Source organism: Lipophrys pholis (genome assembly GCF_963383615.2).
Source record: "Lipophrys pholis genome assembly, chromosome: 6".
NCBI classification, from domain to species: Eukaryota; Metazoa; Chordata; class Actinopteri; order Blenniiformes; family Blenniidae; genus Lipophrys; species Lipophrys pholis.
In genome coordinates this window covers 17,132,327-17,160,324 of record NC_137629.1, presented here as the reverse complement: position 1 = coordinate 17,160,324, position 27,998 = coordinate 17,132,327, and the positions used below count along the sequence as shown (strand labels likewise).

Below are 27,998 nucleotides of genomic sequence, written 5' to 3'. Positions count from 1 at the left end.
AAAGCTATTGAATCAGCGTAAAACTCCTTATAGAACTGTTAAAGCTGGCAACACTTTAGGTGTTTTCTGGGCAAAAACGGTTAAACAATGTGTCTGGGCCACATTCAACAGCGATATGAGGTATCCCGAAAGCGTAAGGGTTTATTCGATCCTGTTTCCAAAACCCACACAAAACATGGACAAATGCCTCTTGTGGATGAAGCTGTGTGGCAGACCACACAAACTCAACGCTACTACAACCAGGATGTCTACATTTGTTCCAAGGTACGGCGATGTCTTGTATAATCTCAGCAATCTAGTCATATAATATCACTCACATAACAGTAGCAGTGATGAGCTTCCTAATGCTTTTTCTCATCCACGTCCGGTTTAAAATTTTGCACACAGCCCTCCGTTGCATAATGCCGACATTGCTGGAGGCTCCTCAACAAAATAAATTCATGCTGGCTCCAAAAGTCTCGCACCTGTTGCGGTTTGGTTTCGACACTGGCAGCTGCCACGTCAACATGCCGTCGGCTGCGACGGCTTGTCCGAGGTAGCAACAGTAACTAACAGTAACTAAGGGGGGGGGGGGCGGGGCTTAGACAAAGGTCAACTGAACAAACATTTTGACTCCTTAATAAAAGTTGTTGCTTTTCATCATGTAAGACATATTTCAATTACAAAGAGATACAGGTTTGTTCCAGAAGGTTTGGCTGTGTTCACACAATGACTCACACACCACCTACTACGCCTACTTCTGATTACTCAAGCTTCCTGATTCATTCCTCTTCAGGCTGAATCAATTCCTACATTTATACTGGGGCTGCGAAAAACATGGGGAACTCAAACAAACCCTCATGGTACCTGTCTGTATCGGTTTCTCAGCCGTGAGAATAACAGTTGATCTCTGATTTGGGTCCTGGTGTCCATGTGATGATTTTGCTGATGATGTTGGCTGTTGGAGAGTGTGAGCCTGGACTTCCCCGCTCCAGCAACAGTAGGCGTGGGCTTGACTGTTTCCGCTGTGATCTCTGGTCGGTTGGTCACAAATGAGCCGTGAGCCCAGGGGTGTGGGAGAGGCCAGGGTCGATAGGTGGGAGCAGGTTGTGGCCCAGGACCTATGAGGAGAACCATCCGTTGGAGCCGGGATTAGGGTTACGTATACTAACCTCACATTCAAACCGACAAGCAAAAGAACTATTGATCTTTCGACTGGATTCATTTAGATTCTGTGGCTGGAGAATTGTCAGAAAATGAGCAGTGAGGGAAAGTGTCTGCTATGTTCTTCAAGATAATGTCTAAGCAATTTTTTTAAAATGTGCAAATTAGCTCATGTTACCAATATGTGACACTCTGATTTTTGAAATTTTCTAGATATAACCAGTCGAGAACAGAATCTGATATGGATTCTTAATTAATGGAATGAGCAGTTTTTACTATCTTTCCACCAAATACTTTTTCCTTGAGCCACAAAATATGTTCAGTTTTTAAAAATAAGATGACACAGCCTATAAACTGCTATATTAGATTATGTTGTTATATTTACCAACTGGAGTTTATGCTGCTTTCATGAAATTTAAAAGATAGAATTAGCAACTCATAACAGTTTAAATAACGTAATCATTGTTTCAGCCATTTTTACAGTTTTTGCGGTTTCGATTATTTTAGCAGCATTAGCCATTTTTTTAGCCCTTTCAGCCGTTACGATATACAAAGGCTAAAGAAGAAGACTATAGAAGAGTGAGAGCCATGGGTGGTCGACTCTGAGCCAAGGAATTTGGGTAAGAGAAGTGCACATGCCATATCCTGTCATTGGTGATAGGGTAGGAAGGGAAGACTTCATTTACCTTGCCGTGGATGAGGAAACGACCGTTGACCTGGCCAGGGTGGGTAGATGGGGTAGTGCTGATGAGGATTATAATGTGAAGACCAGCGGGAGGTTGGTGGGACTCTGGGAGGCAGTGAATGCCTGTCTGGATTCACTTCTACCCGTCTTCCCGCATTTCTGTCTGGGTTTGGGTGAATGATCTTGGATGTGACTGCTTGGCCTCTTCCCTGGTTGGTTGGATGGAGCCAGGGGTGAAGAGGCTCCATCACAGGAAAATGGTGAATTTCGGGTTTCACAGTGGGCAGGTTAATTCCTTTCTGTGCTCTTTGCGTCACTTCATCTCTTGTTCTGTCTCTTGTTGAAAGTGTGTTCGAGGATGATGTTCTCCTATGGGTGGGTGTGTTCATGTCAGGTGAGAGTCGAGTGTTGGTTCTCAACCTGTTTTGTGTTGTTTCTCGGTTGCTTTCCCGAGTAGCGTAGCTCTGTGTAACCTGCTCTCCTATTGATTTTTTGTCATGTCCCTCTTGGCCTTCGACGTCCATTTTATGTTTGCCCACTGCTCTTATAGCCTCACTCTCTTCCTCTCCTGTAGGCTTGTTACTATTACTCCTACTGTTCTCGGTTTGTTTGCGTATGCCTACTTTTTGTATCCCAGGGTGCTCTGAATGAGTTTCTTTCTTGCTCTCTTCAACACTCTGTAGAACTGGATTGTCTATCTTTGGTATCGCGATCGTATTTGGATTGGGTAAATTGTGTCCACCTGAGAGATCATATTCTTCAACCACTGGAGGAGGGGTAATGGTACCCTCAGGATCATGAGCGTTATCAAGAGTTTCGCTCTTTAAATTGTCCTCGGTATCCAAAGTGTCACTATTCTTCTCATTATATTCTTCATAGTAATCACCTTCATCTTCCTCTGTCTGATACTCAGCAGAGAGGTTTTCAAGGTCTTCCACTGTGGTTAATACACGTGTCGTGGTGGTGGCAACAGTAGTAGTCGTTGTGGTTGTTGTGGGGGTTGTCGTGGTTGGTGTGGTGGTTGTTATCGGGGGTACAGTTGTTCTGGGCTTGTTTGATGAATGGGAGAATGGGTTTGAATTCGGTTTGACTCTTCTTAATGGGGGTTTCCTACGTCTATGATAGGGTCTTCTCCTGTTTGACTGGCCGGAAACAAAATTGGGGTTCCTCCTTCCTTCTTCAGAACGACTATTTTCAGACTGTTCAACCTGCTGGCGAGTTCCAGGAGGTGGGGTGTCTATCATAGGTTTTTCTGTTTCTTCCATCTGATCAACACTTTGTATTGATGGTGACGTACTTCTTGGATGTGAAGGTTGTAAAACCTGCTGCTTACTTTCCAGTGTTTCAGAAACTTTATTGTCTTCCCTTTCTTCTGAGTGTTCCTCAGTCTCACTGTTTGTTGGGTGTATTCTATCAGGAGTGATCGTAATGTGGTTGTTCATTGTGGTAACAGTCATAGTAGTGACAGTACTGGGCTCTTCCAGTGATTGCTCTGTAGGAAAAGCAACACTTGGGTTCGCATTAGCTTTCGCTAATATTTCTGCCCAACGACTGGGATCTAATTCCTTAACTGACTTATTGGGTTTTCTCTGTGACTCTTTCAGTCGTATCCTTTTCGAAAACTTTTGCTGTGTTCCTACCTTCTCAGGAAGTTGTGTTGCATAAGGACGTATGATCTCCTGATATTCTCCACCCGAACCCTCGTCTTCCTCCACCTCAACTGGAAAGACAGGCTGCTTTTTTTCAGTCTTCTTTTCAGAGGATGGTTCTCCTCCCGTCACTTCCACAATGTGAGACAACATATCAACTCCGTAAAGATTGGAGGTCAAGCAGCTATACTCCCCTGCATCTTCCAGCGTCAGCTTCCTCACTACCAGAGTCCCATTTGCAAACACTTCTGCTTTCTTTGTTTTTTGTGTTGGACGAAGAACTTCATTTTTTGGCATGTACCACATAGTCTGACTGGGTTGAACTGAGGTCACCTCACAAGGAAGAGTGAAAGAGTTTCCCCGCTCAACTATAACTTTCTGACCATTGAAAGCTGTCGGACCAAGTGAGCGTTCTTTGATGGCGAGTCTCAAAGGCATCAAGTCAACACCTGCTTTGCTCCTGACCATGCAGTGGTAGAGACCCGAATCAGCCAAAGTGGCATTTGAAATCACAAGTCCCTCTTGAGAAATTTTTATTTTCTCATTTGCATCCTCCATAAGTGACAAATCTGGAAGTATCCACTCCAACTTCACCTCTGGATCAGAAGTGGTGACACCACACTCCAAATTAACTTTTGAACCTTGTAGAGCAGCTTTAACCCGGCCTGGTGAACCTCTGCGGAGTAGTGCCCAGGAAGAAGCAAAGTCATTGTCATCTTTCTGGCCTCTGTGGCTGTTGATTTCTTCTCTAATTACAGTAGAATAATCCATCACCAGTTTCTTGGTTGTTGTCTGCTCTCTGTTCAGCTTCAATGTGACTCTGGGTTGAAGCAGCCACGAGGGTTCTCCCACCAAATAACCTTTCAACTCTGTGAAATATGGGGAGTTTTCATTCACAGCTTGGGCGTACTGATAGGTTATTCTGCTTGAGTTTCCTCTGAGCTGACCCCTCTCCAAAATTGCAGGGCTTTCATAGTAATATGCCACCAACTGCCACAGATTTTGCAACATCTCCCGATCGATTTCGCACTCGAGGGCCGTCACCAGGGAAACATTGACAGACACCTCCCCAGGTGTGCTTGGATTAACCGTCCAGGTCATAGGCGAGCTGTCTTCAGGATGTCGCACATCACATGCCACGTGCGCATTGTTTCCGTGGCTGTCTGAGAGGACGATGGTCACATGGCCCAAAGGTTTTTCAAAGTCCCGGGTGTAAGGGAAGTCGGGCTCTACTTCGGATTCCGCCCACACTGGATTGTCCCACTGTTTGAGGGGGGACTTAAGAGCTGGTCGTTCACAAGTGAGTTTGTCTCGCGTAAGCTCGAGTATGTTGGTGCCGTTCAGGGGTTGAGGGGAGAAGCACTGAGGGCAGATTTCACTGGTGCCACGTTCCTTCTTGCATTTGATTACACCTAGATGATAGTAGAAGAGAGAGGAAAACATACAATTGAATTAAGATTGAATTCTAACAATCTAAATCACAAGATAGAAGAGATGTGGTAAGACGGGGAAATGTACACAGAAGTTTATGTCAAGACAGGTGTGTCAAGAACAAATGCAAACATCAAAGAATTGGGCTTTTCAAGGTGTGGGAATATGAGAACCTGTTCACAGAGCCTGAACCACATTGAAGTGTCCCCTCCCCCAAGATTTTAAGTAATATCATGGTGTCACATGTTTTGTCTGAATCTCAGAAGTATTTTAGGTTTGAATTAGGACTCCTGAATAATGATAGGCCAGCATTTATAAAGCCTGCAACTGTTGTAACTGCTACACTTGTGAGACGAGACGTTATATCAGACATGGGTGAATTGTGAAGACATGTGGCCCCCTCACCCAATTTAGGGCCAATATCCTAAAATGTACTGGTTTCATAGTTAAATCATCATTTGAATCAGATTTGGAATTACATTGTAATTATGGGTATCTGCTGAAATGTTCTGAAACCTGGTAGACATCATTCCGATCCAGTGTCACAATTTGGCTCTGTCGAGGTGGGAATGAATTTCTTTGCGGAGATTAAAATTATCCTTTGAATATTGTCATTTCTATCAGGATTTCTAAAAATGAGAACATGCAGTTAAAAGGTCTCTCCATAACCACTCATTTGTACTGCTGCTCCAATCACCTGGAGCTTTCTGGTGCCTCCAGATGAGGCAAACTAATTAAAATATTAAATAAATGGGTTTCAAACCCATTTTAGTTCACCGGCCACATGCAGCCCAATTTCCTCTGGAGTGGTTCACACCGTTATAATGCCATAATAACCTTTACATTTACAAAATTTTGTTTGTTGTGGTGTAGGGTATACGTGATGAAAATTTTTATATTTTCACAAAACTAAACAATTACTATTGAAAATGACTACAATATCAAAATAAAGCCAATTTTAATGAAACCTTCTGGTTCAAAATACAGTGAAATGTCCAAAGACCTTCTCCTATAGCTGTTGCTTGATGCATGTTTTTACAAACTCATGGCTCAGAGGCTAATGCTACTTTGCTAGCGATGAGGTGGATAGCTTCAATAGCATCGATATCTCAGTGGGTTTCAGTGTTGTGTTTTTGTCCTCTAATCTTAAGAAATGTGTTATAAAATCAATGTTTTCTTTGAAATTTGTACAATTTGCTTAATGGTTTGGCAGAATTAGAGCCTCTTTGCCGGTTTTTGGCCCATGAGCCTTATGTTCGACACCCCTGCTTTATAGCACACAGTGGTATCTCAGTTGCACACATTTTCACCTCCTGGAAATAAGTTAATCAGAGGTTTAAACAAGCTTGAACACAACACTCACAAACCTTTATTTATGGAGGAAGTAGGCTACGAAAGCAGTGAAGCACTGTCAGATATGCTGCTCATACAGACAGCTGGCATGTGGCGCTGCTTACAGATGTTTTGAGAAACTGCAACTAAGCAGTGACAGATGAGAAAAAAAGTGCACGTGTTGTGAAAAGCAGAACGGGAGAGCAAAGGGAAAGAAAAAGGTAAGTTTTCGGTCAGTTTTACAAAGTGTGTACAGAGGATGTCCTGTGGGTCGACTCCATATGGTGTGCAGATGCCTGATGGGAGAGGTGGACTATTTTCATCTGGCACTACATTCTGCTTCCAGTCAAAGATCGTTGTTTGAAGCCCAGAAATACACAGTTTTGACAAACAGATATATTATAAGTTCTTCCACTTAAGTAATCCTGGTTTTACTCTAACTCAGGAGTTTGATTTAAAATGACACCGTATGTTCTGTTTAACAAGAACGTGCCTATTCTATTCTATTCAATTCTTAAGATGTCAAACGTAAGGTCTGGGGTCTAAAACCGCCCCCCAAGAGTTTCAAATCTGGCTGCCAAACCACCATGCAAATTGGTTCTTTTAAACAAGTTGTTTAAGAGTAGCAGACACAACACAACACTGCGACCTGAGCTGAGATATCAGTGATGCTGCCATGAAAAATAGAAAACTAACAGTAGCCTCAAAGTCATGCTGTCAGGGCAGATTTGGAAAAAACATGCATAATGCAGCAGCTGTAGCAGAAGGTTTCTGGACATTTAAGTGTATTTTGCACCAGAAGGTTTCATGAAAATTGGCTTCAGATTGAGATTGACACCAGTAATTGTTATCCCAGAATGCCCTTTTACCATCGTGTGCTGAGCTCCACTTCACGAGCCAGTGGAGTTGACAGTCGCAGGTCCAGGGGTTTCCGTGTAGAGAGAGGAGCTCCAGTCTGGGAGCTGTCTTCAGCGCTGCTGCAGGAAGCTGCTCCAGAAGGTTATCTGAGAGGTGTAAGTGTCTGAGACAAACACAACACATTATTTACTTGATTTGAGTGTCTCGATTGAAAAAGTGTGATTTCCCTTTGAAAAAATGTTAGTGCTTCAAGAACTGTGAGAAATGCACTGTAGAGGCAATCAGTGTGATTTGTGTGTGTTTCCATTGACCAGAACTCATCTGAAACCAAACGTCTCTTGTTTGTCTTTCTTACTTGAGTCCAGACGTCCAAAAGCTTCCCAGCAGAGACACTGTTATGAATGTATGCGGGTGGATCTCTTTGAGGACGTTTCCCTCCAGCTGCAGGAGTTTCAGAGAGGTCAGGCCAGAAAAGGAGTACGGCTCTATAAACTCGATGAGGTTGTGGTCCAGGTGGAGGCGGATCAAACTGACAAGACCCTCGAACAGACCTGGATTCACCGTTGTTAACTTGTTGTAGCTCAGCTTCAGGATCTGCAACGGAGACATTAGTAATATGCTAAGATTCACTCCACATTAATACTGTTTCAACCGATTACAAGCACAATCTGGATATGTGATTGGCCTATAGTGATGCTGCAGCTTAAGAGTAATCACAATAAGTAATATAATAGCTGTAGTGTCTTGTTTTTAATTCTGGGAATTTGGCACGGGTCTTTATTGTGTAGAAAATGTTACATTAGGTTGTGATTGAACCCATCTGGACTCCAACATGACCCATGGGATTATTAGCCAAGCCAACACGGTGCAGTTAATCACTAAGTTAAATGCAACTTAGGTTCTGGGAGTTGGATTTGGCTCTTAATGTGTATAAAGTTTACATTCTGGCCTCGACTACCTTCATTAGTGTTCATTGCCGGTATAAATCTCTCACACTAATGACTTTCATTGCTCATGGAAGAAACTGATTATCATACTTTGGGGGTAGAAGTTTATCTGACTTACAGGGTGTAATAAAAACCCAATCTTGGCAGTGAAGCTTTCTCTCCACTTGTGGCCAAATCAAGTTTATTTTATTTTCCAAATCGTTGCAGGCAGATCTGTAGAAAGGCACAGATGCAAACACTTTAGAGAGCTTGAAAGGAATCAGACGCGCCACAGCCGTTACTCTGAGTTTTTAATTACTTGGTCTTCAATTTCTGTTCTTGTAACTTGGATTTATTGAAGCTGCCGGACTGAAATGTAAGAAAATACAGACCGAAGTCAATTAGAGGACTCAGGAATTCTTAATGATGGTCGAGAAACAATTTCAGTGATTAAGTTCATGGTTGAGATCATCTTTAGTGGATTTTCAACGTTAAGTACCCCGTCAATGCATTTAATTCTAAGACACGAAGAGAGGGATCTATAATCCACATCTCTGGTGGTTCCATGTAGCAGTCACTAAATCATATTTAAATCAATATTTTCATCTAAAAAATTTTTAACTCTTAATTGGAAAAATTGCTCTGTAGCATGCAAATTAAAGAAATAAATAAGCATGACATTCTAACGTGTCACCAAACAACAAAAGATAATGGTGAAACTCCTAAAACGCAAAAATTTTTATTTCTAAAATAGCTGAAATGATACGGACCGGGAGTCATGCACAGTAGCAGCATTTAAAAAAAAAAAATTGCGTTTCCCCCCGCTTACACGGAGACCGATTCGGAGTGTTTTCGAAAAGTTCCACCTTGACTTCCACTCTCAAAAAGCTGTACTTGTAGTTCCGAGCAGTATTGTCATGTAAACAGACCCCCAAACACAACAAAAGTTTTACGTTTCCACCTGAAAAAGTTGTCCCGTAAAGAGGGCCGAAGATGGCCATGGTTCTTGATTGTACTTTTAAATGTCATAAATGTAATTCAAACTAGAGTTTAGGTAAATGTGGCAAAAACTTAATAGTATAAAAATGTATATCTATGCAGATTCTCATTTGTCTCGGAGAGACGCTTAAAGGAAAATGACAAAATGTCTTCCAAGATATTTATTTTGAAAATCATGTTCAGCAGCTCCAGACATATTTGTTAGTTAGAAACTGGTCATAAAAGTTGCGGACACGAGCTGTATATCCAGCATCCATTGTAAATGTACGTACACAATATCCAGGCTGTATGGAAGACACTCCTTGAGCCTACAGGCTTCAGCGCTAAAGTTAGCGTGCCAGGCTACCAATGACAGGCGAACCCTACCTGTAGTGACCTCAAGCTGTAAAATGCCCCGGCATGTACTGTGCTAATGTCGTTGCCATGCAGCATGAGCATTTCCAGTTGCCGCAGTGACCTGAACTCTGACCCCTCCACCTCCGTCAGGCTGTTATAGCTGTTGGGAGAAAGAAAATAAACAGACTCCATTACTGCGACGACAAGACAACAAAGGGTCACAGTGAGGAAGGAGAAGGATCGCGAAAAAACCCCCGATGCTGAGATTGTAGGTAAAATGCCAGAAGGCATGACCTCAGAAGACCTTTGACATTCAGATTGAATCCAACACAAAGGTTTTCCATGTGCAAGATCAAACAAAAGGTTCTGAATTCTACAAGAAGCATGTGTAGAGAAAGAGTGTCTTATATTTCTGTCACCCTCTTGTCAAACTCGTCATAAAGAATTCTTTGGAAACCTTCCAGAAAGTCTTCACATGACGACATGCATTGTTCTTAAGGGTTGATCGTGATGCCAAGTGCACTATAGAAGAGTAGGAGCCAGAGATTATTCACCGCCACAAATCACACTATCTGCTGGCAAGAGCGGACGATGCTTGACAGATTTCAGAATGCGTCAGACCTTCCAACGGCGGGAATCGCTGTAGCAGTATCTGACAGTCTCCTTTTCCTCGGTGCATCCTGGAGTTGTAAAAACGCAGACATCGGGGCATGCGTGCGATTCCCACAGTGCGACTGCACCCCTCCTCAGCCCAACACACATGGGAGAGTCTGGAGTCTGCAGCTTTTCCATCGCTGTCCATAAAACAGCCAACTCACAATATATCATTGAGTGGCCACTTTCATCCAGAGTGTCTTTCAGTCCCCCGATGTGCTCACTTTTAGTGTCGGTTTCCCCCGTTGGGAAGTGAACTTTGAACCCTGGCAGAGTTCCTGCTTTCCTCTTAGACCTTAACGAAAGCTGAAGCATTCCTCCGGTGGACTTCAGTCGGAGGCTGAAAGACTTAAAGACTCAACTGTCATATGGAGGAACCTTTGAGCTCCATGCAATCAGACTTACATGATCGCTTAGTAGCAGCATCAAACACAATGAAGGTTGGAGTATGATTATTATCCACACAATGCGTAGTGGGTGGCCCTCTGGTCTATGGGTACATTACTAATGTCATCATGCAGTTTGCAGGTTCTCATTACACGTGTGGATTTCCTCGGTATGTTCTCTTGCATGTTCTCTCTGTAACACTCTGGAACTCTAACCTGCCGTCACATACGGACATACTATTTACTATCTATGAATCTCAACAGTCGTTAACAGTTGTACTTAAAATGTAAAGCAAAAACAAAAACAGCAGGGAATCCATGGCATTGAACCTTAAATCACCTCTTGGTGTTGAAGACATGTAGCATGAGAGTTGAAGGCAGATGATCACAAGATGGTTTAAGCTCCGTTGTTGAATTGATTGGTCATTTTAAAAGGTGAATGGGAATGAGTCTCAGGCCTCGTTTCCACAGCAACGTTTCAAGTGAAAACTCAGTTTTCCCACGTTTTCATGGGGACGGCTCTTGAGCTTTTTAAAAAAGTTGTTTTTTCCGTGGCTCTGAGCACCGTTGTCATGTAAACGAACACCCAAAACACAACAAATATTTGTTGTTTTCACTTGGAAGTAAACCGACCCTGAGTGTTTTGTCAGGATTAGGTGTGGAGGCCAAAATCAATTTTCTAAGGATCAAAGTGTAAAAATTAAAGTCATAAACATGTTTTGTTGTTTTGTTTAAACTGCTGATTCTGCTTTATTTACTGGACGTCGCACTGTTTACATAAAAGAACACATATCGCTTGTATCACTAGTGAAGTACCATTAGCATACTTCAACGGTGACTTTATAATAACGTACGCGCTGGCTGCTGCAGGAATCACTGTGATCACTGCTGGAGAAGATTTCTGACCTTTCTCCAGATCCGTAGAGCTGAATGAGGACAAAGTCTTATCATGTGTTGCTTTGGTTTTTTGTCACAAAACATAAAGAGAAAATACAGGACATGGTTTTTTTGACATTTCACTGTATTTTGCATCAGAAAGCACAATTTAAAATGGTGCCAGTTTAAATAATGCAAATCTTTCTTAATAAACTCCACTTTTTCAGGTTATTGAAATGCAATTGTCAAAGTACAAACAAACAGAAAACAATTGAAGTTGTGGTTATTTAAACATTATCATGCTGTCATTTACTCGTTTGACCTACTCCAGATGAAACTAAACAGTATGTGGCTCTTGAAATAAAGTGAGTTTGACACCCCTGATGTAAATTTATCCCTCTTTAATTTGTAAGTCCAGATTTTTACAGCTACAAGGAAACTCAAACTTGCATTGTAATGCATTCCCGATGTGACAGTCCTCATATCTGTCAATGCTTGCTCATTAAAAGTTATTTGACTCCCCTTTAATGTTCTCTGATTCGCACGTTCTGTTTTCCATTTTTCATCCCAACCAGCTAAACCCTGTAAGCTCCACTGTCCCCATGTTAAAAAACTTCCATGCGCGATGAACCACTTGTCATAAAACATCAACAATTATCTCGTCACAGCCATAATTCCTTCAGCTCGCAGTTGTTTTCACTTCAGTAGGTCATCTGCATCATTTTCCCTGCCACCCTCTGAAAGATGATGCACATCTGCATTTATCAAAACGTCTCTTTTGGTTTCAAACATTCTTGAACGTAAACCAAAGTGACACAGACTTCAAACTGTCAGTGAGCGACCCAAACATGTCTGGTTTGAACCGGCACCGAACGCTTCGCATTGGACGCAGAGTCTCCCCGGTCTGCACTCCAGTTGTCAGGGTGGTCTATTGTTTAGAAAGCTCGAGCGTGTTCTCACTCTAAAGGTTTGGTCCTTTTCCAAAAGTCTCCTCATGTGAAGAAGCGTCCTAAAGACATTCTCTTTGTTCTCATTGGGACGTGCATTGCATCTGCCACACACACACACACACACACACACACACACACACACACACACTACAAAGCAATGGGACGCATTTCTCTGCAGTGAGGTCTTTTGGATGAAGCATGAAATAGAAAGTTTAAATTACACTGCAGCGTTCAAAATACTGTTCAAAGCACCAACTGCTGCAATCAAGAGATTTCTCCACAAAACTGCGGAGCAGCACGTCTGAACTGCACAGCCAGGAGGTGCGATCCTGTACATGACAACCTCTGCAGCAGGGATTGGCAACCTCAGGCACGGGTGCTACAGTTGGCACGCTGCAGGAAAGTCATTTGGCACACGAGAAAAGGCCCGCTTAATATGTATACTGTTTTTAAATCAGTCTCATCGAGGAAAACCTCTGCCAAATTTCACAAGGGCAAATGAGAGAAGGCAGTCAATGACATGTCTATTCACCTCCTTCTCTCAGTACACCTGGGAAAATTCCTTTCAGCGCCCGACATACCGATCAGATGATACAAAGGACAACAAACAGACAGATACAGTGGATTGCAAAAGTATTCATACCCATTGAACCTTTCCACATGTTCTCACATAACATCCCCAAATATAAATGTGTTTTATTGAGATTTTATGTGATAGTCCAAGCCAGTTGTCCAAATAATTGTGAAGTAAGAGGAAAATGGACACATTGTTTTCAAAAATTTGTCAGCTCCGAATGGACGATGTGACCAACCAGGCCAACAAGTAAGGTATGAAGAGGAGGGGGCCGAGAGCTGGACCTTGGGGAAGACCTTGGGCAAGCGGCGCACTGAGGGATTGTCCTGCTCTCCTTGGTCTACTAACATATCTACAACAGCACATATATAACAACCAGTTCAGAGGGTGGGTCAAAGCTTTACGGGAACAAGGAGGAGCAAAAGCAGATGGATAGAAAGAGGCTGAAACTCGTGGCATGTGCCATTGACCGGGAATATTGTTCATATCCGTGATATGCTAGTGTCCCAGGAAAAGACTCAAAATGTACCAGTGACTTTGTTGAATTAAAACATTAAAATTCAGGTTCCTATGAATTTCTCAGGAAAGTCTCAGAAATACTTCAGCTAAATCTTATTAGAGCTGCTGCTGAATGATCAGCTAAAGGTAGTTATCAGTGAACTGGTTTATTTACATCTGCTTTTATGTGAAAATCTCTTTGGTATTTTCCATTCGTGTTTTTTTCTTTCGTGGTACTTTCCCGATTCTCCATTTATAAGGGTACCTGTTTCTTTATGATCTATCTCTCATTTTGTTTTGCCTTTGCACAGCCAATGTAAATCATGTACATTCTTGTTTTGGTGTATCTGGGGCGCAGTGATAGGAGCAGAACAGGAGCACATATGGAGACAGTTTGCCTCCTGCGGACCACAGCTTGGCAACGTATCGCACCTTTTCTGACCAGATCCTTCACAACATAATGCTTTATCACGTCATACAGTACATAAATCGCTGAATAGCCAGAGAGCGACTCTTACTATGTAATAACACATCTGGAAGTCTTTCCCCACAAAATCACCCATCGTACAAACAGGAAACCCTCTTGTTCTGAGTAGTTTGACCGTGAGGATGTTCATCACAAAATGTTTGTTTTTCATTGTTTTCCAAAGGACATTTATGTAAATTGTCGAGTGTTTGCACAGGATACGCCGATTATTTATTGTGCCTGATGTAATCCATAATCTCCTTCCTTGTGGATGGCTCACATTAACTCACAAATTGACAGAGGTGTTATATTATCTGAAACATATAGATTGCAGAGCCTTGACAGCAATGTGAAACATGTTCCGTTAGCACTATCCAAAGCTGTTGTCCTAATAGTTACTACTTCACTAAACTCCTTTTTACCTTGATAATTCCCAAATGCCTCAGACCCTGTGTACACGACAACATTTCAAGTCAAAACGCATCGTTTTTGCTTTTTCAGAAAAATTTCATGTTTACATGGCAACGTCTTGAAAGTGAATTGCGTTTCCACAGAAACAGCAGAAAGCATGGAGGGCCACTAGTGGGTGCTGTTGATTGTTTTCATAAGGAAAGCACAAACAGATGTGTGCAGAGACTAACACGCTTTAAACATTAATAATGGGAGTAGACGGACATTCATGTGGACAGATGATGAAGTTTTATTGCTATTGCGGGGATTCTTATTTATAAAACAACCAAGTCCCAGGAGGATATAAACTGGGAGCCATAACATTGTTCTCATTGTCCATCTACTGGTGCATGTGTGCATGACCAACCTGAAATGCATTTAACATTTTCTGTTCTCACTTGAAAATGTTGTGTGAACGGTGCCTCAGTCGTAATATGGAATACAACCCACTCTGAGTGACATAATCCACAGTACCCGTGGTTAGTATTCGCAGCTTTTATAAGAGCTGGCCGCTGGTCTCTGTCAGTTGGTAGTTCAGCTGTTTAATTGCTGCTCCTTGGCATAAATAAAGAGCAACCACCTCTAACAAACTCATGTAAGTTGAGCAGAACTCAATGGCATTAGACAAAATAAAGTTTTAGTTTATTTTGTAAGTAACTGAGCACGTTGTATTCCCTTGTAAAGTAACTTTTCTGAATGAACTATTTGCTCAATTAACACACTCATTTTCAGAAGTTTGCAGATCATCGCCCCCTTCCTCCGCTATTCAGGAGGGCAGCTCCATTCTAAACACAAAGCTCCACATGGAAGTGATTTGGAGATTTATTCCCTCCTGAGGTATTTTTGTGCCACATGCTCGTGCTAAGCCTTTATCTTCTGGGCGTAAAGCAGATGCTGGGCTGACCCACAAAGAAGGGCACCTGGAGAGTACCTCGATGATGACACTCTCGTAAACAAAACTAGGTTTATTTAGGTCTTGTGGCAGTTTGACGTAAAACGATGGGATGTCAAGTTGTGATATGTTTCCATGACCCCACCTTTTGAGAGCAATGCCCCCGGAGGAAAACAGACAGACTATAAGGTATAATCACCATGCAACCCCAGCCAGCCGAAAAGCCCACGCCTCAGCAGTTCAGTGTGCGAGGCAGAATTGATCATTTGTTCGCTAAAGAAAACATTCCTCCGACGGCACGTTCTCCACCACTTCCTGTTGGGTGTTTGGTTTTCCTCCCCTCGGACCGACGTGGGTGAAAACCCTTCTGTTCACATGTGTGTTGATTCACTTCCTTACCCCAGGTTGAGCCTCTCCGTGTCTTTAGGAAAGGTGTTCGGTATGGCGGAGAGGTGTCTGAACGTACAGTGGACCTCTTTAACCCCCGGACAGCTGCAGCTCCGCGGGCAGGACGGCACAGAGTGAACAGGGGCAATCTGCAGGCGGCGTGAAGAGAAAGGAGCAGATGGTAGCATGGGAGGAACGGGTGAGACGGGATAGCATTATGAAGGTATCGGTAGAGAAGTTAAGATAATATACCACCATGCAATCGTCAACCAATGACTCAAAACCGGGTACTTTCTCAATCGAGCTACACATGCAATGGTTTAATCAAGGGCATATCTCTACTGGACTTGTGCAAGGGGTTGTGCAGATTTACCATTTGCCATAGGAGCGACGAGAAGAGCAGGGGGAACCACGCTGCAGCCACCCTGCAGAGGATGTTGGTGCACCACCACAGCGCCATGACTGGATGGCTCTCTGGTCGTTCACGCCATCAACACACCTGCAACAAGTTCAACAACAAATGAAGAAATGAACAAGTCTTAGGAAATGACCACCTTTATATCTCCTTGCATCAACCAGGATTAGGGTGGTCCAAAAAACCCAACTTACAGGCTCAGTTCAAGACACCCCTTACCAAGTTAAGCATTTGGGAGAAGTTTAAAGATTTGGGCTGATTGAGTCTGATATCATTAGCGCTGTAAAACAGGTGCTTCAGAGGCACCTGTGGTATCTGCCAGATGATCTTGATGACTGCCTTCCTGCTTCAGAAAAATTGGAGATATGCAACAGAGAGACGGAAAGTCAGAGGGAATGACAACTTGTTCTTCAAATTGTTGAAGGACACAGAAAAACTTGTTCCAACACAATCCACCAGGAATTGTGTTGTTGAAAGTTTAAATGAAATGTAACTGTCGTATCTGTTAAGTTGTACTATGTTGTTCGACTATAATTCAAGGCTTATTGAGCACAGCTGTTAAGATAAATTGTTATGAATACAATTTCATGTTAAAACTATTGTTAATGTGTGTATTACACAATATGTATTTTGTAAAATTGCATTTTGAATGAAAAAACTAAACTTCCGATTCTGACCTAAAAATGTCCTCCACCTGTGGAATATGACCGTCAGTGAGCATCGTCTTCCATGAGGAACTGGAACCTAAAACTTTGGCTACTTGTTCCTGGCAACAAATGTAGAAAAAAAAATGGAGGGGTGTCTTGCTTTCCTGCATCACTTTCATTTGTTGCTATTTGAACATGGAGCACCCTGACCAAGTTACTTTATTCTGGATGTTTAAAAACAGATATTTGCTTTCAAATGCAGTTCGGTGCATGCAGTGGATGAAGACTTGGGAACCCAAAGGCTCTGGCACAGAAACAGTTTGGCTAAAACTCTGACAAACTGGATAAGAATGGTAACAACTGTGGAAGGTATTGCCTATTGTCCGACATCAAGTTTTCATAGAATCACATGTTAATACTTACAGGAATGAACTGAAACGTTATGTAGAGAACATAACTGGACTGTAAAAAAACCCAAAAAAACCAGAGCGCAACATTCCTTGACATTCCAATGCTACAATACAACTTCTAAAATAGTCATAGTACCTCAATTATCAACAATGGATGGCTGGAAACATAGAATAGAAACATCAGCATCAGTAGAGTGTTCTAATTTTCTTCTTATCTTGATATTCTATCAGAGAACGTCAATGGAACAGATCTGTATCCGATAGTAAAGAACTGTTGGCTCAGATTGAAGGAGATTGGAAGCTATACTTTCTGCCAATCGGGGCTCAAATGTCTTTTCTTGAGGTCAAGCAAATTTGAGTATGAGAGCAAATGTGTGAGTTATCTGTGGGTATGGCACACCTGGACGTAAAGAAGCACAACCCTGCGAGATCTCATTGTAACTTTGCTGTTGCCAGGCTTTCTGCGGAACTCCACGGCGAGCAAGGAGCAAGACGACACCAAACACGCAGGCAGGTCTGAATCTGCCATAAAGCATGAGAAAGAGTGGAAGAGTCGGACGAGATCATAGAGTCTGTGTCAGGTTGAAGCGGTCTGTCTTGTTCTAAAGAGTCCAGGCGTGTTTTAAAGATTCAGCGTTGAATCGAAAGATTCCTCGAGGATTTCAAACGGTCTGGTCTGATCTAAAGAGTCCGGGCGTATGTATTACAAGAGTTTGCATTTGTTGAGAAGAGTTGGCGCTTACTTCACCTGGGTCTTATCAAGATGTTTTTACGTATTTACGCGAAGGTGTCAAACATGCGGCAAAGGGGCGAAAAGCGGCTCACCGCTTCGGCCGGCAGGATGACTTTGCAAGGCCGAAACATCACCATGGAAACATTCACTTCTTTTTAGTTTTTTCTCCTCACAAAAAATGACGGCTGTTTCTCATTTGTTTAGTGAGGATTGCCCAGTTTCAATCAGACTTTAACACATAACACCGGCACAGAGTTCTACAGGTGCTCAGTGAAAACTAAGAGCACCTTGTGCGGCTCGTGGAACCGCCGGCTGCCAGCGAGAACACACACAGAATGGAATCATGATTATTTGAGTAGAATTGCTCAACAGCTTACAACAGTGAAACTAAAATACTTCAATATCAGACACATTTTAATTGGGTATTTATAATTGTCAACATTGTCATAATAGCTTTATTAAGGTGAATAAAAGATTGCTGCAAATGCTGTAAGATAGAAAAAAGTTATGGTCGGTACAAAATAATAATATTGTTCAACACCTTTATATTTTGTTTCATAATAATTATTTTAAATGATTGTTACGTTATGTTATGTTATGTTATGTAACAATTTCTGAGCCAATGAGACTCACAGGTTTAGTGCTGCCAGTGGGAAGAATGAACAGACATTCTACGTAAACTGCTCTGTTTTCACCGTCACTTTTTTATTTCTTTGGAGAGCGCAATATGATCCCTGTTTGTCCTCGACTGTCTCCGTCCCACCCCTCTTTTCCTCTCATCTTTCACAGTCTCACCCGGCTATCTTTCTCGTTTGTCCCACTCTCTTCACTTACAAGGTTAACCCTCATCTCTGTGTCTCAAAGTTTCACGCCTGAAATACACACATCTGATTGGCTGCGCGGTCTCACGCGTTTACGACTGATCTCACATGCACTTGTTCTGTGCGTTTTCCTCATCCATTCTGAACCCTTCCCCGTAAAGACTGCGAAAGCTGCACCGGCTTAAGAAAACAGGAGCGCACCAGCTGCAGGAATTATTTTCGCTGAAAAGTTTTCAGCCGTTTGCCAACTTTGGCCAGAAGGGAATCACAAAGATGGAGAGGATTTCAACTCTTTCCACAGATACAAATGCATCTCAGGGGAATTATTCACCCTTTTTTTCAGAAGGAGGCGTCGTTAAAAAGTGACACCTTGTTGAAATCTCACTCAACGTTCCTCATAAATATCAACTTTACAGTTAGGAAAGTATGTATCTATGTACATGTATATATAGTAGACGTCTTTTAATAATGCACCTCTTCACTCTGACATCAAGAGAAATGTTTGAAGGTGTTGGCAACGACATGCTTTTATACTTTTTTATCTATTTAACTGGTCTGACCCACTCGAGAACCCAATGAGATCGAGGCTTCCATTTACACAACATTTTCAAGTGACTGAGAAAAACTTTGAAAGTGTTCTGGACGTCCGTTTACACCGTAACGTTGCTTGGAGCCGCTAAGAACACAACTTTAGGGAAACGGCGACAGCTGAGAGACGCTCGAAATAACGACAGCGTGTTGTTCTCTGCACACGTTGGTCTGGTTTCAATACAAAAGCAAACAACAGCAGCGTCAACCCGCGGCCCAGCGTTAAAAACTCCATTGTTTTCAGTGTTTCTCCCATTTCCCCTGCAAATGGACATCAAAATGTTGCAGCGTAAACGCGGCACTTTTTATCGAAATAACATTTCAAAAACGATGCGTTTTCACTCAGTTTGATTACGACTGTTCGGCTCCTGAGCCGTTTTCTTACATTTCAATTTGGAAACCAGAGAATTCTATTGGGACACGAAGAGACGCCGTCTCAGTTTAGATTCAACAGGAACACGGTGAAGGAGATAAATTATCACGACGCATTTAATAAATGCTTCATATTCATTTCAAACAAGCCCATGCTGGTGCAGTCACAAGCTCATCCAGAAATTCAGAAAGGCAGCATTAGAAAGTGAGACAGAGAGATCGCATTGGTGGAGAGTAGTGAGACAAATATTCATGATTTAATAAGCTGACAGCAGCTCCACCAAAAGCAAACTATTTGCCCTGAAGGTGGATAAAAACATGTCGGAGAGGTTTGAACACTTGTTTAAATCCTGCCTGTCTTCGCTACACCTTCCTCTTCAGGGACTGGAGTGAAAATCCTCCTTTATCAAGCGTAATTGTGTGTATATGTACACAAACACACACCCTGGATTAACGTGTCCGTCACTCAGAATTGCAGACAGCTGAGTGGAAAACAACTGGTTAATGTATAAGATGTGGTTTTGCTGCAGCGCCAGGTGGTTTGGTAATGACTGTGTTGGTTTTAAATATCAGTGTTCCAGGCCAATTACATTCAACCACCGTTAATGTATCGCACACGACTCACAAACACCGGAGCATCCATCACCGGTCGAACCAGAAGCACCAACATGGCTGAGGCCTTTGGCGGCCAGTTTGGCACTTTGGTGTTTTTCTCTCTCAGAGATGTTAAGTTACTTAACAGGTAGGTGTGTGTGTGTGTGTGTGTGTGTGTGTGTGTGTGTGTGTGTGTGTAGTTTCTCCCAACTGAATTTAATTAGAAGCCACAAAATCTGTTTAACCATTAAAAAATCAGGATAAAACATTTGATAGTTTTGTTATAAATAGAACATTTCTATAGCTTTCACCATAACTTTGTGATGCTTTCTCCACACATCACTCATACAGACAAACCAGAATCAAGTGAGTAAATCTTTTCCACGTTGCGTGAGACCCTCTTTTATTTTTAATACGTCTCTTAAATCGGATTTCATTGCAGTTAGCTTAGCAACCAACGTTTATCACCTCAAGTGAAAGGCTTTAAGGATATGATTTGTGTAAAGTTAAGATTAGTTTTGAGTTTTTGGGGCGGGATGAAGTATTTGTTTACATGTGTGGAGAGAAGAAAGTTAAAAATGTGACCTGCTCAGATCATGGATGTTATTATCATTCCAGTAACGGTTTTATAATCCTTCTCTCTCTCTCTCTCTCCCTCTCTCTCTCCCTCTCCCTCTCTCTCTCTCTCCCTCTCTCCTTCCTGATCTGACAAACACATTAGCCTCCAGGAGCTGGGTCAGACTCGCTGCTTTAGCGGTGACAGTTTGGATCGAATGAAGTCGGTAGTTTCCCACAGAAACAATATCTGCACATTGTAAGAAGTCAAAACCGGTGAGGAGTTTAGCAAATGGAGCCGTCTTGATACCAAAGACAACTCTTTTCTCAAGACTAACCCCTCCTCAGTAGAAGAGAAGCCTCTTGGCTTGTTGGCTTGGCTAAAATAGCAGATTTTATTTTTTTATTTTAACGGCTGTAATTTAAATGGGGAAAAAGTTCGGATTTGACCTCATTAAAGCTCAATGTGAGTGTTGGCATGCTGAAACGCTAATGTCTACCAGGTGTGATGCTCATTTATGTTCACCATCTTTGCATTTTGGAAACAGAAATGTGCTGATGATTGATAGCACGCCAAGTAGGGCGTCATGACTTTGGTAAAATAAGATAGTAGGAACATTTTCAATAGTTCAAATTATAGCAGGTATGGGACCGCGGGACACATGCAGCCTCTGTCTGTTTTCTTTCTGGCGCTTGAAATAGTTGTTGCTGATCGCCACGCAAGGAAGGAAAAAGAACCATATCTGAATCAAATATTAATTACAATAATTCTTTAAATATTTAACAAATTGAATGCTTTTCGCAGTGAAAATAGTCCAATGCGTGCATTCTGATTAAATTAGCTTAGATTCATTTCAATTACTTTAAATTAATTCAGTTCAAAGCTACACATCCCTTTTTAGGTTTACCAAAACAGTACATCAGATTACTAAGGATGAAACCGACAACCAATACAGATCAAATTGGAGCCACGTTAAATACTCTTTTATTACGGTCAGATCACTGAGCTAAGTCATTATGTGTCTTCAAAACAGGATGTGTGCTATTATATGTTGTTAAAATAATTAAATCAAATAACTATTAGGAAAGTAAACATGTTTTGTTTGGCTATTAAAGATAATGACACTTCTATACTAGATTGTTTCTCAGAAAAGCAGTTTCAACTCTATTTGAACAAGACCTGCGAGAAATTAAACTGTAGAAAACAATGTTCCATCATTCAAATATCCACAACTCCAAAAGTTATAGGATTTTTGATCTTCAGTTCACAGACTGAATTGAAACGTTTGATTCCCTTGAGTAAAGTTAAGATCTTATATCTAAGTGGTGATGTGATTCTGATCCCTGTCATCATAATCTAACACATGGCTGTACCAAAAAAAGAAGATAACCTTACAGAATTATAAAGTAACTTTTAGATGAAAGTAACTGCAACTTCTGATTCACATGCTGAGGAGTTCAGTTTTAGTGGTACGTAAAATAACACAAATACCTGGGCTGATCATGTAATGAGAGCTTCTGTGGTATATATGTAGTTATATATGTAGTTATACGCATACACAAGGCTACAAAATGCAACAAATTTAGGGTTTGATTTTCTTTTAATATTTCACTGTATTTACACCAGGACTTATTGTTGATGGTGGAACAATATTGAAAGCAGCCTTCATTTTCTGTATTTAATCCCATTTAAACTAAAGCATGTAATTGTATCTATTTTCAGTGAAACAGAGGAAAAACGTTTGGAGATGTAAAAAAAAAAAGAAAAAAGAAAAAAAACGAATTAAAGATTATTATGCTGCCATTTATCTTGGGCAGTGGTGGCCTTCAGGCTAGAGAAGTGAACTTGGGATGAGAAATTTGCGAGTTCATAGCCAAAGTTTACAAGTTCAAATCCCACTGTGGGTCCCTGAGCAAGACCCTTGACCCACATCTGCTCCCCGGAGCGTCGTAATGTGGCTGCCCACTACATCCTAGAAATAGGATGGGTAAATGTGGAAAAGGGACTTTCCCCAAGGAAATTTAAAAAGTATGATTAACTAGATGTTAAGTGGTTTGGCCCAGTAAAGTTCTAATTGGGGTGCATGTGGTCACAACTGAAATGGGCTTGAACCCTCTGATCTGAAGACAGAGGATGGAAACATTGATGGTAACTACAGATTCTATGCAAATCATAGGCTGGCCTCTCCAATTGGGTACAATAGATATAAAGTGGACAGGAACTATCTCGTCTCGGTAGAACTGAGCTTGGAGGTCAAGTCCAGGACCGAAGCTGAGGCGCTGTTTAACAGTCACTGTTGTGGTAAAGGATTCTCCAGGAGGGAACGTTTTCTGGCTTGAACTCTGGCCCTCTGGGCTCTAATGACTTTTCCATCTCCCAGCCAAGACCAGACAGTTATCATGTTTTAACAGCCGGCTTCAGACTGCGCTCACAGGACACGCTGGACATGACTCCCCATGAATGACACATATTGTCCACGTGAAGGACACTTGGTGCCGTTTATTGGGTGTTACATACAGCTGTGCAGCAATACCGAATCATTATAAAACTTATGATGTTGGTAAGGTGAGATTTAAACCTGTTGAGGCCGTTTCTGCTACTTGGATTTTACGGTGCCATAAAGGCGTCCCTTTGGTGTTCGTCTCCAGTGTCGGGAGCCGTGCAATCGCACGTGGATTCTAGCTTCACTTGGCTTCACCGGCAACGATATGGGAAATGTAAACACACTGAAGAAGTTAGAATGACTTCAAAAGCCAACAGAATGATGTAGAGTCAAGGATATTCATATGTCTGAAAAGTAGCGACAACAGAAAACAGATGAAGAGACGAGAAAAGGGTTTCCCTGAACTCTGAAATCACGTAGCACTCCTCCGAGGCTTCGACCTGACAAAGATAAAGTGCTGCGCTTAAAGCACAGAACTGTCCATCTTGCTCTCTTCATCCAACATCATATGTTGTCTGGCACATTGTGTGTTTTTTTTTTTTTTTTTTTTTGGTCTTTTCCGTTCATCCCATTTCTCTGTAGCTTTCGCCTCAATTCACAATCATTCCCCTTGTCAAAACAAACAAATTGAATCAGGTCAACTGGACTTGGTCACTTCTCTTGGAAGATGTTTTGCCATTTATCCAAGTGGCTTCATCAGTTCCTGCTGTTCCTTTGATTAGGCTGCATATTATCATACATTATGTCTCCGCGCTGAGATCACTTTGTAAAGTTGTGTCACATCATTCTCTGAAGCAGCTCCAAGAAAACAACAAACAACTGATCTTTTATCTTGCTTTATCTAACTCAGACAGGACTGGAGAGGATTCCAGCAGGTTGTGGTCGGTTCAGCTACTCTGGAGAGGTCTGGTAATGTTCACGTGACCTTTTTTAGACCATGGAAGGAAACCCAGAGCCAAGCTGCACTGACACCCTGGGAGAACATGCAAACGCCATATGTGAAGACCCGGACCCAAACCAAGGATATACTGGCTTTGAGGCAAGAGTGCTAATCATTACATCTCAAGAAGAAGTAAGATCACTTCATTGAACCACATTATCCTAAACTATACAAGCTAGGAGCCGTGGGCCGCCACAGCACGTCGCCTGGGAAACTGATGGATCAAGGGTCCCAATCGGGGATTAAAACCTGCTAACGTCCAGTCCCAAGTCTCTCACTGCAAAGTTCTCCGCCTTTAACCTGTCCTATTTTGAGGACTAGTGGGATCTCGTGGGTCCAGGACCTTGCTGAGGGACCCACAATGGTAACTTGTCAGATCTAAAGCCACTCCCCCAACCTCTCCTCCACTGCTACCAAGAGTTTGGTGCTACCTTTGGGGATCGACTGTGATATTTACAACGAACTCACGAAGAGGTATAAGGTGAAGGGAATAATGTAACTGGTTAGACGACCTTAGTTTTCTATGGGAGGGGAAGAAGTTGTTTATACCAACTCAACACAAAAACGGATGAATTTTGCAGATTTCTGGAGTTTATCATAGGGGCAGTCCAGAGGCCATAGAAGCAGACAAGAGATCAGAGGCTTGCTGGTTTGAATCCCACAGTGGACAGTTGACCACTGTGGGTGCCTGAGCACGACCCTTGACCCCCGCCAACCTTCCCAGAACACCTCAATGTGGTTGCCCACCACATCCTACAAACAGGCAAAATGCAGAAAAAGGAATTTCCCTAAGGGGAATAATAAAGTGTGATTAGTTAGTTGGTTTGTTCCCGTGATGGTCGGATTGAAGGACGAGGGCTAACACAAGAACAGTAACGGAACACGATCGTGAACGGAACCCTTATTCATCGATGTAACCAAAACAACCACGTTGAATTGAACTACGCTTGTATGTTAGCGTGTAGCACCATTAGCTAGTTCCTCGTCAACAAACTCCTGGTGAGTTTCAGTCACTTAACTTTTATCAAAACCCAACTCTCTTTAGAACCTGGTGCATTCCTTGGAAAGATGGGACCCTTGCCAATGCGTCTTTATGTCAAAAACATTATGCTGCTAGCCGGCCAAGTCACAGCTGCCGCGTTCAAGATAACACATGTCAAGAGACGTCCACAATATGATTCCCACATGTTTTCCATGCACGTCTGTACGATCATGTGCGGCCCATATATCCTCATTCAGAAATCACTTTCCAGCTAACGTGCAGAGCGGGGCTCTCGGGCACTGACATCGTCTCCACTGCTTTCTGACCCACAAACAACTTCAGGCTTTCTATAAAATGTTGAGTCTATATTTATGTGCTGCATATGACTATTTTAAGCCCAGCCACGTCCAAAGAGACATCTGGTTCTTGGTAACATTTGAATCTATTGCGTATCAATCGGACCTCTGAGGGTAAACCGCGTCAACCGTGTCGCTAATGCCGGCTAAAAATATGCAACGAATGTACATTTGTCTTCTTTTCCATGAATTAAAAAAAAGGTTTTACAGCTTAAATTGAAAAAAAAAAAGAAAAAAAAGAAAACAACTGGGGAAAAAAAGGATTTTGATTAACGCCTGAATTATTTGAAGTGCCAGATTCCTTTTGGATTTTCCTTCCAAGAGTTGGTGGTAATTCAAAGAGTTACGGCATGAGCTGAAGCAGCGGCATAATCTGAAAGCCTTTGTAGAGCCCTGCAAGCTTTTCCTCTGCCTCTCGCTTATTACACATGAAAGCCGGCCCTCTTTACTCAATACAACAAAGCCCCGTGTGTCCAATAAATCCTAAACGGTGTATTTATATTGACCATTTTTTTGCCTCAAGGGCTACAAAATGGCACTAAAATGATTACGTGGTTGTAGTAAATAAACCTTCAGCTTGAAGCCACATCTCTCTGCACACAGTATAGCAGATAAATATCAAAGTCCTTGACCACAATCATACTGAGGATGAATGACATGTATGACACATTGTTTGGAAGACCACAAAAAAAAAAGGTGGTTTTTTTTCAGATGAAAATTTCAATGTAAATCAATTAGGAGACGGACTGCAGTGAAGCGAATCACATGTCACAAGACACAGTGCATGAAATCAGATTTAAAAGCTCGACGTCATTCTGGCAAATGAAACGCGGCTTGCAAATATGGCAAAAATCAAGCAATTGAATAAAGAATAAATTCAAATATTTCACCTTTGGCAGCGCTTAAATCCCAGTGAATGGACACAAACTGCACGAGATGATCCAAATTGAAGTCTTTCTCTTTACACAGAAAAGCTAACAAAAACTCAACTTTCAGCAACTGCATCTGGGAGCATTTAAACAAGTTCTCATTACCAAAAAAAAAACAAAAAAAAAAACAAACCCACAAGAGACTCACCTGGAAATTCCTCCAGAAGAGGGAAAGCGCAAACAGTTGGAGCAGCGGAGAGAAAACAAAGTCCTTCAGGTCAGTGGAAAACTTTTTACAAGAATAGAAAGACGTAAAAAGTCCAAAAGAAGAAAAGGAAAGTATCCAGTCCAAGTCCTGTTGGTGTTTGTTTGCCGCCTTGTAAAGCCACTGAAGTGCTGCGGAGGTCTGAGTGAGGGGATGGAGCGCGCTCTCTGTGTGTGTGTGTGTGTGTGTGTGTGTGTGTGTGTGTGTGTGTGTGTGTGTGTGTGTGTGTGTGTGTGTGTGTGTGTGTGTGTGTGTGTGTGTGTGTGTGTGTGTGTGTGTGGATTAGTTTGACCCTCTGTTGGTCCCAAAGGCATCTGGATTTCAGATTAACTTCTTTCCCCTCGTTCTCGTCCTGTTCTCTAACTGCGCCGTCAGGAATGCTGCTCCTGCATCCCCTTCCACACCTACGCTCCTTCCCTCGCCTCCTCCATTCATCTCCTCTCCCTCTCTCTCTTTAACCACTTCCACTTCACGCACACACTCCTGCTGGAAGCATTATCACTCTATCTTCCTTTCTCTCTGTTTTCCTTTCGTGTCACTCCTCTGAGCGTCATATTATTCCTCTATTCTCCCGCTCTGCCTGTTTTTCTCTTCACATGCTTCCACCTCTCCTGCCCTCCCTCTCTCCCCTGCTTCCTCTTTCCTCCCCTGCCTTAAGAAAGTGTGCGAATACATATTAGCCAGTTGTATTAATCCATCCACAGACATCCAGCCGGCAGCGACGCTCACTGACACGCACTTTGCACAAAAACTTGGCAGCCACTGTCTTTTCTTCATTTGATATGGCTGCTGAAACGCACACTGAATCAAACAGGACGGGGAGGTTTTCACTCTTCAATGGCTCCTTAAGCCATGATACTATATATAATAGCTGCGCCGGTGAAACACCACGCCACTGTGACACAGAGGTTTTTTATTTAATCTCCCCCAAATGTAAAGTCTGGCCCGGGTGATGATGTCACTGGTGGCGTGCAGCCGCCTCAGACGTATTGTGCACGTAATGGATTTGATCCCGTCGCTGCATTTGGAAGCATTTAAGTCTCCGACCTGCTCATGTGTCTGCATGAATAGACCCGAATGTTACAAAGCACCTTTTGTCAATGACCCCACCCCTTGTTTTACTTCTATTTAGTTTACCTTCAGAACCATATAAGGCCGTTAAAGTGTCGTTTACAAGCCTATGCTTGTAAAAAGGTGTGTATATACTGTGTTTTCCTCACTGTTCTGTTCCAAGAAACATCCACCCCGTGCAGAATCGGGGTTGCCCTGTTTGACCTTTTGAAGTGAAAATGCATCGTTTTTGTGTTTTCATTTCAGAAAAGTTTCACATTTACACAACAACTTTAAAATACGAAATGGAAACGAAACAATGCAGTTAGCATGCCAGGCCACCAGTGGGCGCTGGCAATCATTAAACTCTGGAGGGCACCATTGTTATTGTTGTCCATCTACAGTACTGAGCATGTGCAGACAGTGTTGGGAAAGTTCAAAGTTCAGTTCACAAATTTTAAAATG

General features: G+C 42.3%; 1 protein-coding gene across 1 annotated transcript in view; it reads right to left on the bottom strand.

Annotated features, from left to right (window-relative positions):
* LOC308110569 (matrix-remodeling-associated protein 5) overlaps positions 1-27,061 on the bottom strand; it is a 34,232-nt gene extending 7,171 nt beyond the window's left edge. Inside the window, exons 1-8 of the mRNA XM_080464949.1 lie at positions 26,427-27,061; positions 15,866-15,991; positions 15,505-15,641; positions 9,390-9,519; positions 7,454-7,692; positions 7,110-7,261; positions 1,830-4,889; positions 847-1,100 (exon numbers count right to left, since the gene is read on the bottom strand). Coding sequence (XP_080321075.1) covers positions 847-1,100; positions 1,830-4,889; positions 7,110-7,261; positions 7,454-7,692; positions 9,390-9,519; positions 15,505-15,641; positions 15,866-15,952 — 4,059 coding nt within the window. The 5' untranslated portion in view covers positions 15,953-15,991; positions 26,427-27,061. The remainder of the gene's footprint in view (positions 1-846; positions 1,101-1,829; positions 4,890-7,109; positions 7,262-7,453; positions 7,693-9,389; positions 9,520-15,504; positions 15,642-15,865; positions 15,992-26,426) is intronic.
* Positions 27,062-27,998: the final 937 nt, after the last annotated feature.